Source organism: Onthophagus taurus, chromosome 2 (assembly GCF_036711975.1).
Source record: "Onthophagus taurus isolate NC chromosome 2, IU_Otau_3.0, whole genome shotgun sequence".
In the NCBI taxonomy this organism is placed as follows: domain Eukaryota; kingdom Metazoa; phylum Arthropoda; class Insecta; order Coleoptera; family Scarabaeidae; genus Onthophagus; species Onthophagus taurus.
The window spans coordinates 23,540,526-23,556,999 of NC_091967.1; the positions used below are offsets into that span (position 1 = coordinate 23,540,526).

The 16,474-nt window shown below is 30.8% G+C and overlaps 1 protein-coding gene across 8 annotated transcripts in view; it reads right to left on the reverse strand.

Moving 5' to 3' along the window:
• Positions 1–16,474, reverse strand: part of LOC111415419 (PDZ domain-containing guanine nucleotide exchange factor) — a 126,570-nt gene that overhangs the window by 95,172 nt on the left and 14,924 nt on the right. For 7 of the 8 annotated variants that reach the window (XM_023047113.2, XM_023047111.2, XM_071194519.1 and 4 more), the window contains 2 exons: positions 9,431–9,848; positions 8,591–8,674 (listed from right to left, as the gene is read on the reverse strand). In XM_023047113.2, coding sequence (XP_022902881.1) covers positions 8,591–8,674; positions 9,431–9,708 — 362 coding nt within the window. In that variant the 5' untranslated portion in view covers positions 9,709–9,848. Of the gene's footprint in view, positions 1–2,371; positions 2,860–8,590; positions 8,675–9,430; positions 9,849–16,474 lie in introns of those variants that run through there. The other variant, XM_071194523.1, reaches the window with a different exon arrangement.

Below are 16,474 nucleotides of genomic sequence, written 5' to 3' on the forward strand. Positions count from 1 at the left end.
ACACAGAGCAACAGTGAATTTCTTACGTTAAATTATTATGATTTAACCCAATTTATGTTAGTCCAATTCTTAATAATAACGAAGATACAGATTGTTAAAGTTAAAACTTTGTTTTCGTTTTTCTTTAATAATTTCCATTGCCAATTACCGTTAATACACTAGTATTAATGCCAATTATCAGTGTTAGTCTAGTATTTGACCAAATAAAATCATTTTCAACGTCAACTAATATTTACATAGTTAAATTTTGCAAAGTGCTCTTAAACGGCGATTATCTTGGAAACAGAGAACTTTAGAGAAGATTGATAGGTATACCAAATTTATGTAAAAATGTCTGAGAAACTGTTCCAAGTTGAGTGAGCTGTAAAAATTTTAACGATGAAAAAGATATGTCTACTTTAAGGGATTTTTTGTCACTTACATTTGTGAAGACATGATAACATTGAAATCCTCCGAGGTAGTATCATAACTAAATTTAGATCCATAAGAAGAAGAAATTTAGAGAGAGCTGTAGGAAATATTAGTCGACGTACACGTTTATGCATCCAAGAAAATGGCCATCAGTTTGAACATTTTTATTTAACATTTAAAATTAATTTTCATTTTATTTTATTATCATAAATACTTTTTCTGTAGTTTGGGAAGTGTTTTACATTCAATCAAACGTTGTTATTTTAAAAACACGGCTATATCCATAAACTTAGTTGAAAAATGATGAGCTCTAAGATACGCAACTTTGCTACCATTTAACCATTTCTGTATCTCTTATGGTTTCTGAGATCCCAATGGTCGGGGTCGAATTTGAATTACCCTGTATAAAAGCTGAAGAATAAATACCACATAAAAATTGTTTTAAAGTTGGAAGAAGTTTCTCAATATCAGGAAGGTTCTTTTGTGAAATCCACCACTGCAAAACAGTAGCAATAGATATAACTCCTTTGTGGCAAGTGGTTCCAGTTTCGACTCTAACTTAACTATTAGTAATCCAGAATTAGTGTATGTATCCCTAAGTGTGTTCATAGCTTCGTCTTTCAATTCCATCGTCAATTTATATTTTGTTTAAGTTACATCTAAAATAAATAAAACTAAATGGTAAGGCGTAAATGCCTGTTTGTAAAATTTGTGATAAACTTTTATTTGAGACAGTGATAATTCCAATTTTTCGTCAAATACACTTCCTAATTTCTTTCACACTTCTACAGCATCATATAGAGAAGCATCTTTTTTGCAATTTGTCAAGTCCCCGGGATATTGGCTTTAAGATATTTAAGTAATCTTCTGCAGATCGTTTGGGATCAATATTAGATACTTTTTGGTATATATTGTAGGATCAATTTCCTTTTGATTTGCTTCACATACTTTTGAGAGTTTCCTATTGACTTACATGTATTTGCAGACAATCCACCATACAGTTCCACCTCACTAACACTTTTTCATCAGTTGGTATATACAAACCATATACTAATAGTTTCTAGTCAGGTGGTTGTTTCTAAAATATTTCACAATTTGTCTTTGCAAAGCAAATTTAGAAAGTAAGCTGAGCATCTATAGCTTATAAGTGTTATAACAGAACCATTAAAGCTTAAGCTTCTGATCTATGTCTTCTCATACTTGTCATATTTGCAGCATATCTGTCAGAACGTTACATTACAATTATATTTCACTTTACAAGATGAAATTATTCCATAAGCAATTTTTGTTAAGTAATCGTTAAAGTTAAAGTAATTGTTAACAATAGATTTGTTTCATATAAGAATGCGTTTCCATCTTCAGTAGTTATTGTGGTACACAGACAGGGTGAACAATATCTTGATCTAATTTTATTTTTCAATGAGGACCATTTCGGATATTTAATTTAAGCTGTAATAAAACCAAAGGTTCTCTTAAATGAATAGATTAACATGTGCTCTTGAAGTTATTTGTTGATTCAGCATATTGAAATTTTTGGGTTCACTGAATGATTAAGTGAAACTCTCCACTTGCATGAATTAACGCCATCGAATATTCCAATAATTTCTAATCTATAAAATACCATCTGGAACATTTTTCAAGTTCAACTATTAAAACCAACGTAATAAAACATAGTTTAAAACAAGGCCAAAGTACAATTCGCCGTTAAAATCACCATTACAGCATTATGAATACATATAATAGAGCAAACAGAACAAGGTGACCTCGTCCATAAGAACAACGTTTATTGGTTTGGGACCACGGCATTTATACGTTGTTGCAACGGATATGAAAGTAATCTCTTTCACTTCAGCCTTGGAAAAAAAACCACTTAAAAACTAAACTAGTAGGTACCACAAACAATTGATAAAACACCAAAACAAAAAAAAAACAAAAACTAAGAAACAACGAAATAACATACCATTTTTTCCGGTGATGATAAACGTGTAATAATTATCCTGGTGCTGGTATTAATTCTTTAAAAAGTAAACCACAAACAGATACCGTGTATAGCCACAATAGTTTTTATTTACTTTTAATTTAAAATTAAACTAATTTAAACACTTGTTTGGTAAACAAACGAAAAAAAAACACTTGAAATATTATTGTTTCAGTTCGATTGTTTCGGTGACATGTCAAAGTAAAAAAAAGAGAATTCTGGGTGAAAACGATCGTAGTGTAGTGTTCTTTGGCCACCAAAAAATGTATTAAACAAACGCGAATGTTTAAATGTAGGTTAACATGTTGGTGAGTGATTGCACTATTATTGAAATAATTACCGAATACCGTTCATCGTTTTAAACAACAACATTTTGAAAGAACACTACCGTAAACGTAAGTGAGCGACACACGCCAACAAACCGTTCGCACAACACACCTCTTTACAAGAAACTCTGTCTACCAACATTGACTACAGCGGCGCGTTACGGAGAATGTCGGAAGTAATGCGTTTAAAGAATTTTCGTGTTGATTAGTTAAAATGAACAATAACAATGTATTGAAGGTTAAATTAAATTGTTTATTGGTAATTATAAAAATTATAAGTATGTTCATGAAGGTTTTTACGTTGGAGAAAAATGTAATTAAAAAAAAAAGATAAATAGGTTGAGTTTGTTTGGTTGCCTAATAAAATTGATCAATTTATGCAATTATATTTTTTTAATGTTGATAATTATTAATTTAACTAAAATCTAAGATGAATAATTAACATAAAGGTATTAATTCATTAAAAACACAAATTAAAAAAATATTATAGCTTTCGTGTTAAGTGGGTTGCCTATACTTATACTTTTTTATTTTAATTTGAAATAACCGATATTGTAAATGAACTTTAAGCACAAACTGGTTTAACAATTGATAAATAAGATTTACTAAAATGTTTCGTAAGAACGATAATAAAATATTCTGGAAAATACCAATATTGGAGAAAGGAAATGTAGGTGTTAGTTTGGTTGCCTATAAGTTGAATTAAAATCACTTTTTAATTTTTAGAAATTCCAAACTTTCTTTAAAAAGAAATTACGTTCTTATATCACTAGAGCTTCAAGTCTATTATATTTGGCATATCAAAAAGATACTGATATCATACTGGTATGGGTACTGGGACACAGGGAGGAGGTTCACAGAGTAAAAATCTATGGAAAAAAATATTTCGGCAAAATATTGATGACATAAACCATCAATGGGAACAAGAGTAGACTAGAAGCAACTCAATTAAAGAGATTAGGTACGCTAAAAATTCCACGGTTCAAAAAGTTTTCTTTTGTATCACGCCAGTTCAAGACATTGACACTGAAGTAGAAAAGTTCTTAAAAAACATACAAAACGCAGCCTGGGCCTCAACACCAATTTTAACACCAAAACCTAAATCTAATATTTATCCTAAATTCATTAAAGATAAAACTGCAGAAAAACGGAAAGCAAGAAAGAAATGGCAAACCAATAGAATTCCTAGTGATAAAACTAAATTAAATAAAATAACAGCCGAATTAGAGTATTAACAGATAGCCACAAAGAAAATAATATTCAAAATTACTTAAAAGACCTTACTGACGATGCCAGTACTGATTATTCTCTGTGGAAGGCAACAAGAAAGCTTAAAGTCCCAAAAACACATACATCTCCAATTCGAAAGAATAATGGAAATTGGGCCAAGAGGCCCAAAAGCAATCAAGAAAAAGTTAATTTGTTTACTGAACATTTGAAAGAAACGTAGACAGTCCAACAACTATGCTAAATAGTGTCCCTAGCGTAATTCAAAGTGATCAGCAGAGTAATATATCATGTGTAAGGATGAAAGAACTGTATTATGAAATACCTAATTATGATATATTATTATAATATAATATACCTAATTAATGGAGAAACATTGAAACATCTACCAAAACGAGCGATTACAAAACTATTATACATAATTAACGCTGCTTTTAAACAGAACTACTTCCCAAGCATACGGAAAGTTGCTGAAATAATAATGATATCAAAACCTGGTAAACCCCCCACAGATGTTACATCATGTAGGCTAATCTCATTATTACCCTTACTATCAAAACAGCTTGAAAAATTACTATTAAAAAGACTAAAACGTGTCATAGAAGAAAAAGCGCTAATACCAACACATCAATTTGGGTTTCGGAATAAACATGCAACAATAGACCAAGTGCATAGAATAACGAATACTATCGAAATAGCAATGGAAGAAAATAAAGTCTGCTCCGCCGTATTTTTGGATGTTGCACAAGCTTTCGACAAAGTCCTAGAACCAAACTAGATCAAATACTACCATTAAAGGAATAGTCAACTATTAAAATCGTTTCTTTCTGATCGATATTTTAGAGTAAAATACGAAAACGCTTATTCACCACTACTTGAAATACGCGCCGGAGTTCCTCAAGGAAGTGTGCTTGGCCCAACACTGTACTTACTCTACACGTTCGACCTTCCTCAGGTACCAGAAACTCTAACAGCTACATTCGCAGATGACACAGCGATCTTGGCTGTTGCAGAAAATGAAGTAGTTGCAGCAAATAAGTTACAATTGGCCTTAAATTCAATAGAAAACTGGACCAAACGATGGCTAATAAAACTAAGTACAAATAAATCGACATACATAAACTTTACTTACAAGAAAGTAAACTATGTCCCAGTATACATAAATGGCAATGCAATCCCTTACGCCGACAACGCAAAATATCTTGGTATGACGCTGGGTACCAAACTCAAATGGAAAGCTCACGTCAAAAAAAAACGTGAGGAACTTGATATCAAATTTAGACACCTATATTGGCTTATTTTCAGAAAATCAACGCTATCACTAAGAAACAACGAAACAAGTTGCTAATATACAAGCAAGTATTAAAACTAAAATTTCCATACTGAATCCAACTGTGGGGTACAACCTGCAAGACAAATGCAAGTCTGATTCAAAGATTCCAGAACAATGTACTAAGGTACATAGAGAATGCACCCTGGAATATAAGAAACACCGACCTCCATCGCGAGTTGAAAGTAGTATCGGTGTCATCAGAAATTGCATCATTTGCATCTAAATGAGAAGATAATGCACGATCATCCCAACATCGAGGTCATCCAGCTTCTCGACAACGAGGATGTCCTGCGTCGCCTTCAGAGGATGAAGCCGTTCGATTTGGTGACCTAGTACCCTAGTCGATTCAAACACGAGCAATAGTGCGAAATTATAACAAAAACAATAATACCCTGAACGTGTGTTCCGCGTATCGCAGTGTGCGCGTTTTTGTTCAAAACATTATCTAGTTTAATTTGGTGTTAAAAATAAGTAACTACTTAGTATGTATTTACTAGGTGTTATACAATTGTGCCATGCATAATATAGAAAAAAAATCACGCCAGTTCTACACTCTCATTACACGTATCTGTTTAACCCTTTGTGTCCCGACGGTACTTGAAAGTACTGGTAGTTTTAAACACTCATTTTAAAGTGTAGTCATCTATTTGGTGCATTTAGAGCTGTCGGTACTTTAGTGAAAAGTGGTGTTGTTGAATTTTGTTGTTCAAAAAGGTATCTCTTTGATAAATAGTTATTAGGTGTAATTTGTAAGCAGCTTCGTGTATCGTTTACGTATTGCAATTACAATTTTCAAAAGAAAAAAATTACACTTTGTGTTTGGTTCGTAAAAGTACCGTCAGGATAATAACAGGTACAATATTGAGATTGATGTAAAAATGAGCCAAGCAAATACAGATACGTTTTAGTACTTGTTGGTTGAGGATGAAAAAGTTTGTGTTGAATTAAAAAATCTCCTGTTGGATAATTCTGAACAGACAGACATAGAAGATGAAGAAGATGACATTGTTATTGCTAGTGCTAGTGAGGTACCCATGCGGGAAGATGAAGAAGTAACTAACTAATCAAAATGAGGAAAGTGACACTGAAGTAGCAGAAATATGTGGCAAAAGGCCCAAGAAGAAGGACAAGGCAGAAAATGGAGAAAACGGGAAAAACAGACTCAAATTCCAGGATACGATTATCCAGAGGGAATAATTGGTGATACTTTTACAGCTTGCAATAATCTTACACATTATTTTCTAACACTGATAGGTAACTGTGTGAAAGATATTACCTTTCCAAGTAATTTGTACGCCGCCCAAAGGAATAAAACGCTAAACTTGCAAGAAGAAGAGTTGCTGTGTTTCCTTGGCATACATTTCTTAATGAGTTATCCAACAGTTTTCCAAGCTATAAACTTTTGTTTATATCTTCTCTATTAACATCTCTCATCTTATCCATTTTACAAACGACAGCGGTATGTTCACTATGTTGCATATTTTTATTGTACTAAAACTAGAACTAACACTAGACCTAGAACTAGAAATATTCGGGTTTAGCCGTGCGTCTGAAGACGTTTTAGGTTTAGTGTTACTTCTAGTTTTACACTAGCACTATCACTAGAACTATCACTAGAACTAACACAAGATCTAGAACTAGAATTATTCGGGTTTAGCAGTCTTGAGAGGCGTGGGACTAAATCCGAATGTTTCTAGTTCTCGGTCTAGAGTTAGTTCTAGTGGGAGTAGTACGTAGGGCTAGTTAGTATAAGATATTACAATATATTTATGTATAAGATATTATAAGTATTATAAAAAAACTTTCAGTTGTCAATATCAACTTTAATTTTATTATTATATTCGTAATCTTAATAAAATAACCTTTAAAGTGAGTTCAAACTTGACGCATTTATCTCAAAAAAGCAAAATATTCGAACTTTCAACTTTTAATATTGACATATTTGCCAACTTCATAAAAAATCCTTTAAAATGAGTCCAAACTTTCCAAATATTTAATAAATTAACTTTAATATTAATGGAAATACAATTACTTCCGGTTTGAAATGTCAACGTCAATTTTGACATATTTGTCATCTTCATTAAAAAACCTTTAAAATGAGTCCAAAGATGGCGCACTTATCACAAAAAGAATAAAAAACATTAAACCCTAAGTTAGCAACAATGAAGATAGCAATTTAATTTTTAAATATTAATACCAACCTTAATTTTTTATTTTTTTTTTATATTTTTGTTTTTGTGACAAATATTAAGACTTTTTATAAAAATTAAGAATATGTCAAAATGACATTGACATTTCAAACAGCGACGATTTTTTTTGACAAATATGTCAAAATTGACGTTGTCATTCTTAACCGGAAGTTGACCATAACTTCACTAATATTGACGATAAATATGTCGTGTTTGTACTCATTTTAAAGGATTTTTAATGAAGATTACAAATATGTTAAAACTGAGGTTGACATTTTAAACCTGAAGTTAGTTATCATATAATAGAAGCTTTATAACTGAAATCAATCTAGTGTTAGTCACTTTTCCGCACATTCTTTTTATTTTTAACGTGTTTTTTGGGTCATTTCACGTTGATTAAAAAAAATCGTCGATTTTTAAGCCACATGATGATTCTTAATTTTTTCCCAAGTTTCTTATTTTTCCTTTTGTTAAAAAAGAGAAATTTTAACCTGTAAACTTGTAACACTTCGTCCTTAATTTCATGTTACAACCTTTTAAACTTTAATTTTGTAAATTAGTAACTAATAATTTGATTTCGACTTTGATATGTGATCTTTTTTAACAAAACGAAAAGAAATATTAAGAAACTTGTTTGTAAAATCAATAAGATGAGAGATGTTAATCTATTTGTAGAGTCTTTGAAGATGGCTAAGAGCCGAAACTGGTTAGACTTAAATTCTATATAAAATAAAAACCAGTTTAAAAGTACAAAATCAAACACTAGATTATTTTTTTCAAACATTTTTACACGAATCGTCATCATTTTGTCTCTAGTTTTAGTGCACTTGTTTAGTTTTATGTCCAATTGTAGTTTTAGAAATCAAAAATTAAAGGCAATTACACATTTTTCAATCCAAACGTCTTTCTAGGCTATAATAAATCAAAAAAATTATCGTTTTAAGTAAATATCAGTAGAAATTTTTAAATTAAATTGACATAATTCTTAGTTATGTAAATATAGTTGCCTAACCACGTTTCTTTTAATTATTTGCTTATTATTCTTTTTAATGTTCCTTAACATAAACACTGTATAAAAACGCAAATAGCTAATAAATTAGATGACATAAAAAATATTTTTTGTTACCTTGAACGAGGAAGAAACATAGAACCATCTATAAACACCGATCCGGAAAGGAGTATGTACCAACATGTTGATAGCTCTCCAGTTCTACAAAATAATAAAAAAATATATTTATTTAATTACCTATAAAAAATTGATTAGTAATAAATTATTTATTAAGTTCTTTGTAATTATTTTGTTATTAAAATAATTCTATAAACATTACGATGTTTAACTTTAACTTTAAAAAGAATTTCTGTTTTCAAGCAAAAATTTTATATGAAAGCCGCTTAAAGAGGAGATGAAGAAGACGTGCCAGTATTTCGAATGGATTGCACAGTTAATTTGCCTCAACTGCTGATGCTTTCTCTTCTTCATCATCATGAAGGTATTATTAACAGTTAACGATAATGAAATTTCTTCCAAGCAGGGACGTCTCATTTGTTATTTCATATTTAACAGATTGGGTCAACCATTAAACATTTTAAAACCGCAAAATTATTTAATACAAGTTTATTTTTAGCTTTCCGTACCAACATTATCTAATTTATTTAATTCTGAGTTAACGAAGAGAAGTTCAACAGTCCTTTTACAGTGAGTGTATAATACAAAAATATCTTTGAATTCTTAGTTAAAACTGTTTCTGATTCTGTATACAATAACATCAAAAGATTCTTGTTATGGTATGATGTTATAATAGTAACCATGTAGAAGTAGGATAAACACCCGTTATGGAGAGTCAATTGCCATCTATTATTGTGTCCATTTCGTTCCAGTTACTATACAAGTATAAAGTACAACTTTATGTACACTTCAATTTCAAAGCAAAACAACTAATTAAGACATACAAAAATAAATACTTACGAATAAAGTACATCGTTCGCTAAATGCTTTTCGTATCTGACAAGTTTGCAAAGTGCCCTTAAAGCGGAATCTCGCAAAGTTTGCAAAGCTTCTAAGCCGCTCAAACAATAATATATCACTTGTAGGTCGTGCAATGATCTGCACGTGGGCGGCCTCGACAGTGATCTGGTGAACATCTGGTCCCAATCGGTCATTGCGCCTCCACCGCATGGTGACACCGTGGTCACCTCTTTTTCGCCACTCTGATAATAACTCGAGCGAACCTGTATTTCACGCATCTACGCGAAATTCGTGTGTAATTTCCATTCTTTATCACATTGAATCCCGATAAAGTATACATTCGTTAAAACAATCGATTTTAAATCGATTTGATTTCATTCTTCGAGCGAGAATCCGCAGTTATTGTAGTCATTATATCCTGTAACAATGTAGAAAAAATTGATTAATTTGTGCTTTGTTATACGGAAGAAGAAGACGAAGAAGTCTCTTTTGAAGTTGATTATATAAAGAAGGTTGTTTGAACGCGTAGAGAGTGTGAGAGCAATTAATTAATAATGCTTTAATGACCGACCCCGTTACAAATTATAAAGAAACAAGGGGAAAGTGAAGGGAAGAAGAAAATGTGAGCCGATGATGGAAAAAAAATCTAAAAGAGAATTTTGATAAATTTATTTATTATTTTTTTTGCGTCTTAAATTTTATTTTTTTTAAGAATCAAACAGGATGAGTTAGTAATTTCCTCTCTTCATTTCATTGTTCTCCTCCACCTCGTACAACATGTGAAGGTTTCATGCAAATTTCTCCGACGATGTTAGAGACCCTGTGCGCCACTAGACCGTGACGATGACCTCGATACCTCAAGAAAATATAAGTCACAGTCGCTTTTTTTAAATGAACCCACGTCAAAATTCAAAAATGATTAATCTCAATAAGTTCTTATAAAACGATAGAAATTTAAATTGAAACCACACTCGCTCTTATTATGGCGATTCTTGTTAGTGAATCAGATGTTGTTATTAAATAGGTGTAAACCATTCGTGGGTAGAACACAAGAGTAGTTGCTGTCGTTTATGGGGCTGAGACTTTCACAAGATTTCTTCGTTATTGTGCAAAGTCGTTGATGTGAATAGGTTTCTGAATGATGGTGAGGAGTAATAAAAATATAAAATTGATTCTTTTACGGGATATAATTTACACCCTTTTTGAGTAAAATTGTTTGGTTTTGCTCCGAAGAACCGGATCTCGTGTGGTCAACGGCATTTCCTGCTATTTGTGCAAGTGCGTGACTTCCTTCAAGTGACTGCACGCGAAGGGATTCTTTTGTATCGTCTCAACTATTACGATCAATGTCGCGGTGAAAGATACCTTATGAATTAACGACCCTTAAAAATATAATTCTAAATTTATTTATTTACTTTATTTATTTTTGAACAAAAAAACTTTATCTAAAATTTCTAAAAGTATTAAAAGATATATTATTATGGTTTAACTGTTAAAATAACTGTTATTATTGATATTGAAAGTAAAAAAATAGCGTCAAAAATTTAGGTAATTTGAAATCAGCGAGTGAAAGTTTTATTTTACAACAAAATAAAAGGAAAACAAACATAATATAACTTATTAACGAATTATTTATTCCTGAAACGACGTAAGTTTTGAGTTTATATTTGGCCTAGCCACATCGTTAAGTGTAGAGAAGCATTAAAGGGGGATTCTGGTCCAGAGGGTCAAAAAACAAATTAAAAAAATTTTTTTTTGCGATTATATACAGGTGTACTAGTGGTGGAACGGGTAGTGATTTTGCAATAGTCGGCATCCCCTTCGGCATATCCATCGGTTGATCATTTCAAAAATTTATTTTTGAAATAATTTTTTAAAACAGATTGTTGCATTAAAAAGAGGATATCTCAATTAACAATCGGTGATATTTCCACAAGGATCCTTCAAGAAATGAATTTTATAGCGAATTTTGAAAGTTATCGATGAAAATTGTAACATCAAAAATTTTATCAAAATTTCAAATCTTGTTTTCTCAAAAACTAAAAGTTATTTTTCAAAACGTGTTGGTTCAATGGAAAGAGGACACTTTTATTAACACTTTGGGAAATTTTTATACTCATATTCCAAGAAATGGATTTTATACGAATTTTTAGAAGTTAATCGGCGAAAATTGGAACATCAAAAATTATATCAAAATTTCAAAAATTTATTTCTCAAGAATTAAAAGTGATTTTTCAAAATGGCTTGTTGCATTAAAAAGAGGATACTATAATTAATAATTGGCGATATTTCCACAAGGATCCTTCAAGACATCAATTTTATAGCGAATTTTGACAGTTATCGATGAAAATTGTAACATCGAAAATTTTATCAAAATTTCAAATATTGTTTTCTCAAAAACTAAAAGTTATTTTTCAAAATGGGTTGGTTCATTGGAAAGAGGACACTTTTATTGACACTTTTGGAAATTTTCATACTCATACTCCAAGAACTGGATTTTATACGAATTTTTAAAACTTAATCGGCGAAAATTGCAAAACTCGAAAAAATAGTCGATTGTTTCAAAAATTTATTTCTCAAGAACTGAAAGTGATTTCCAAAGGGCTTGTTGCATTAAAAAGAGGATATTTTAATTAATAATTGGTGATATTTCCACAAGAATCCTTCAAGAAATGAATTTTATAGCGAATTTTGAAAGTTATCGATGAAAATTGGAACATCAAAAATTTTATCAAAATTTCAAATATTGTTTTCTCAAAAACTAAAAGTTATTTTTTAAAACGTGTTGGTTCATTGGAAAGAGGACACTTTTATTGACACTTTGGGAAATTTTCATACTCATACTCCAAGAACTGGATTTTATACGAATTTTTAAAACTTAATCGGCGAAAATTGCAAAATTCGAAAAAACTGTCGATCATTTCAAAAATTTATTTCTCAAAAACTAAAAGCGATTTTTCAATACAGATTATTGCTTTAAAAACAGGATATCTTACTTAATAATTGATGATATTTCCACAAGGATCCTTCAAGAAATGAATTTTATAGCGAATTTTGAAAGTTATCGATGAAAGTTGTAACATCGAAAATTTTATCAAAATTTCAAATACTGTTTTCTCAAAAACTAAAAGTTATTTTTCAAAATGGGTTGGTTCATTGGAAAGAGGACACTTTTATTGACACTTTGGGAAATTTTCATACTCATACTCCAAGAACTAGATTTTATACGAATTTTTAAAACTTAATCGGCGAAAATTGCAAAACTCGAAAAAATAGTCGATTATTTCAAAAATTTATTTCTCAAGAACTGAAAGTGATTTCCAAAGGGCTTGTTGCATTAAAAAGAGGATATTTTAATTAATAATTGGTGATATTTCCACAAGAATCCTTCAAGAAATGAATTTTATAGCGAATTTTGAAAGTTATCGATGAAAATTGGAACATCAAAAATTTTATCAAAATTTCAAATATTGTTTTCTCAAAAACTAAAAGTTATTTTTCAAAATGGGTTGGTTCATTGGAAAGAGGACACCCATTAACACATTGTCGATTATTTCAAAAATTTATTTCTCAAAAACTAAAAGTGATTTTTCAAAACGGCTTTTTGCATTAAAAAGAGGATACTTTAATTAATAATCGAAAGTGTACCATCGGTTGTGGTCTATCTAGGCTATTATAGGAAACTCCAAATTCGATATGTATTAAGCCATCCTACTTGGCCAGGTGGTAATCATGTTACATAAATTTCTTATTGCACGATTTGCGAATAATTTGCAGAAATGTTAAAAAATGACGAAATTTATGGTTTTATTTTTTAACGATTCTTATGCGATGTGATGTGGGAGTCATAGCAAAGTAAATTATAAAACATAAAAAAGTTACGATTTATTCATTATTTAGGACAGAAATTTATTTTTGTTAATTTTAATATTGTTAAACAAATTTTGCAAATTATTCGCAAACCGTGCAATAAAAAATTTATTTGACATGTTTGACAATTTGGAGTTTCTATCTTGCAGTTTAGACGTTAAAAAAGCCTAGACCACGAGCGATGGTACATTCTGTACTTTGTAAAATATACAGAGTGTCCGAAAACTCAAGGTTAAGCAGGTACGGGGTGAGAGGCCAACCCATAATTCTTATCTGTTCTGGTAAAAATAAGAAGAAAAATCCATGTCTCTTAGTTATGTGGTGCTAGACCTATTTTTGAAAATGTTAAAATCGTATGTTAACTAGTAAAATCGTTCCCGTGGATCATATCTTTAGATACTACGCACACAGTGTCAGGAAGTTTCAAATTACCAGCCAAAACAAGATTTTGGCAAATGGGGATCGTTAAAAGTTGGGAACCCCAACTGTGGACAAAAATGACATGTAAAGTTAACACTTTTTGCATATCAATTTCCAATGACATTTGATTAATATTCAGAAATGATTGTAAACATATTAAAAGTTTTATCCTTATGAAATTTCACTACATAATTGTTTACTGTATGTGTTTACTGTATAGTGTTACATAAAACACTGTAATTACTTGTATGCTATGTTGAATACAGAATTTATTTATCTTTTTCTCAACACTGTTCATAAACAAATTTTATTTGCAATGTTAAGCTTTAATTTAAGCTGCGAAAAAGTCCCACAAGATCCTAAGATGAAATTTGTTTTTTCATGTACTTTCAAGCCTATACTTTTCTTTTCCAACAAAATAATTTGCCCATATTTTCGCATTTTCAATAAAATGGCTAATATACAGGTGGTGTCTACGGATATTCGGCTGTGAATATCAAATGTTTGTATGTTTTGTAAATGTTAATACAAGTATCTAACAGTTTGATTTGTATTGTGTTATCAGTGCTATTATAATTATTAGTGTTAGTGTTTTTAGTGTTGCCGTGTTATACATATTATTTATGTATAAGTCGCTGCTATAGTTTTTCCGTTTTGATACCCCTTTTTGTTCTCGTTTCAGGCTTTTCATTATTATTTCTGTTTTCGTCTTCAATTTTGTAAATGTTATCGATTCTGTTGTTGTTACCGTTATTAATATGGCAAAAAAGCGTTGGATAAATAAATAATAAATAAATAAATATACCATGTTTTCGGAGTTTTATTAGCTTAAACATACCCACAACAAAACCTTTGTTTCATTTTTATTTTCAAATATTCCTTTCAAAATCCTAAATTTTGTTTCAAGTACTCTCTGTAGATGAAATAAATCATAACTAACAATTAGAAGATGATAACGGTATTAAACATTTTCAATTTCAATAATTAGTTAATTTAATTTAGTTAATTTCCATTAGTTCTAATTATATTTTTAGCCAGATATACATAACTTCCCAAAACTGTGCTACGGTCAGAAATGTTCGCAATTTAATAATGGTTCTTTTAGGCCCACTTTTACCACCTCTTGATAAATTTATCCGATAGATAAATCCACCTCTTAGGTCCATTACTACCATCTTTTAGTTAAATTTATCTAATAGATAAACCCATCTACTAGCCAATGAAAACGCGTAAAATAGCCATAACCATGGTAACAATCCCTAAGATAGCTTAATCAGAAGATGGTAGTAACGAGCCTTAGCCAATGAGAGTGCTTAAAACCGCCGTAACCATGGCAACTATCCTCTAGATAGTTTATCAGGAGGATGGTAAAAGTGGGCCTTAATAATGTAATTCTTATTAACCATGCTAATATAGAAGTAGAAAATGAAACAACAAAAGTCGTTGGTTTTACGAAAAATGTATTAGTTTAAAAGGTATTTTTATTTTTTAAAGGTTTGAGTTAAGGTTGAAAAAATCGACAACACCCGTAGCAAGCAATTTTAAAAGATGGTTTTGTTAGCCAAGATTCCAAAATGGTATAATAATTGCCATTTTTATTTGTATAATAGTTATTTATATTACAAGTGGGATAGAAACATAATTACTGTACGAGTGTTGAAAATTGCACGACGAGGTCGTAGACCGAGTCGTGTAATCACACGAGTACTGTAATTATGCTCTAGCCCACGTGTGATATACAGCATTTTATCTACGACTGCTAAAAATTACTAAAAAATCAATTTTTTTTAAAAAGTCTATTTGACATTTATAAAAATATTTTGAAATGATTGTTGACAATTTTGAATTGTCAGTTTCAACAACATGTTTACTCATCTGGAATAAGTGTTTTGAAATGTAAAAATATAACAATTAATGTTTATAATAAATAGTATTGTTTCTCTGTAAGTAGATGGCACTTTTTCTTTTGTATTGTTGCTCGTTTCAATAAATTAAGTCTGTTCTGATTAGGCTAAAAATGCGTTACGTAATGAAACCAGTGCGGTAATGAACTTCATTACGTAACTCAAATCACCCCAAATGAGTGCGGTAATGATGACTTACCCAAGCAGTCGTAGATAAAATAATTTACCAACTTTATTAGAAGTTGTGCCACTCAATATCTACGAAGAAATGTGGTTTCACAAGATAGTTACCCTTATGTAGTGATGGAACGGATAGTGATTTGTGTACGAATTATTCCAATATTATCCATAAACTGGAGTCTTGTAGCAGGTGTCCAATACATTCTTAGTCTAGGAAAACGAATTATATCCATAATGATATGCAAAGCTACAAGTTCTTTTATTTCTTGTTCGTTCGTGCTAACACACTTTCCATGTTTTTGGAGAGAATACATATTTGTTTTTTCTGCCAATTCGCAGAAAATTTCATCTGGAAAATATCTGAAGAAATACTTCTATCACCTCTACAGACAGCTTCAAAATACCGCAGCAAATTCCAGACGTTTTATGTGGTTTTTTAGTGTGATATATGGCCATGATCTCCATGCTTGTGGAGTAAATTTGGAGTAGTTTGTGCACTGCAGTTTAGCTCGTTGGTTATTTTCGGTGCACTTGTTTTAAGAATTTCGTACTATGTATAACATTTCACACTCATCACATAGTTTCGCATACTTCAAACTTTGCGACATCTTGATGAAGCTGTATTTTTGCAAGAAATTGAGTATATATAGAAACATTATCGAAACGGTGT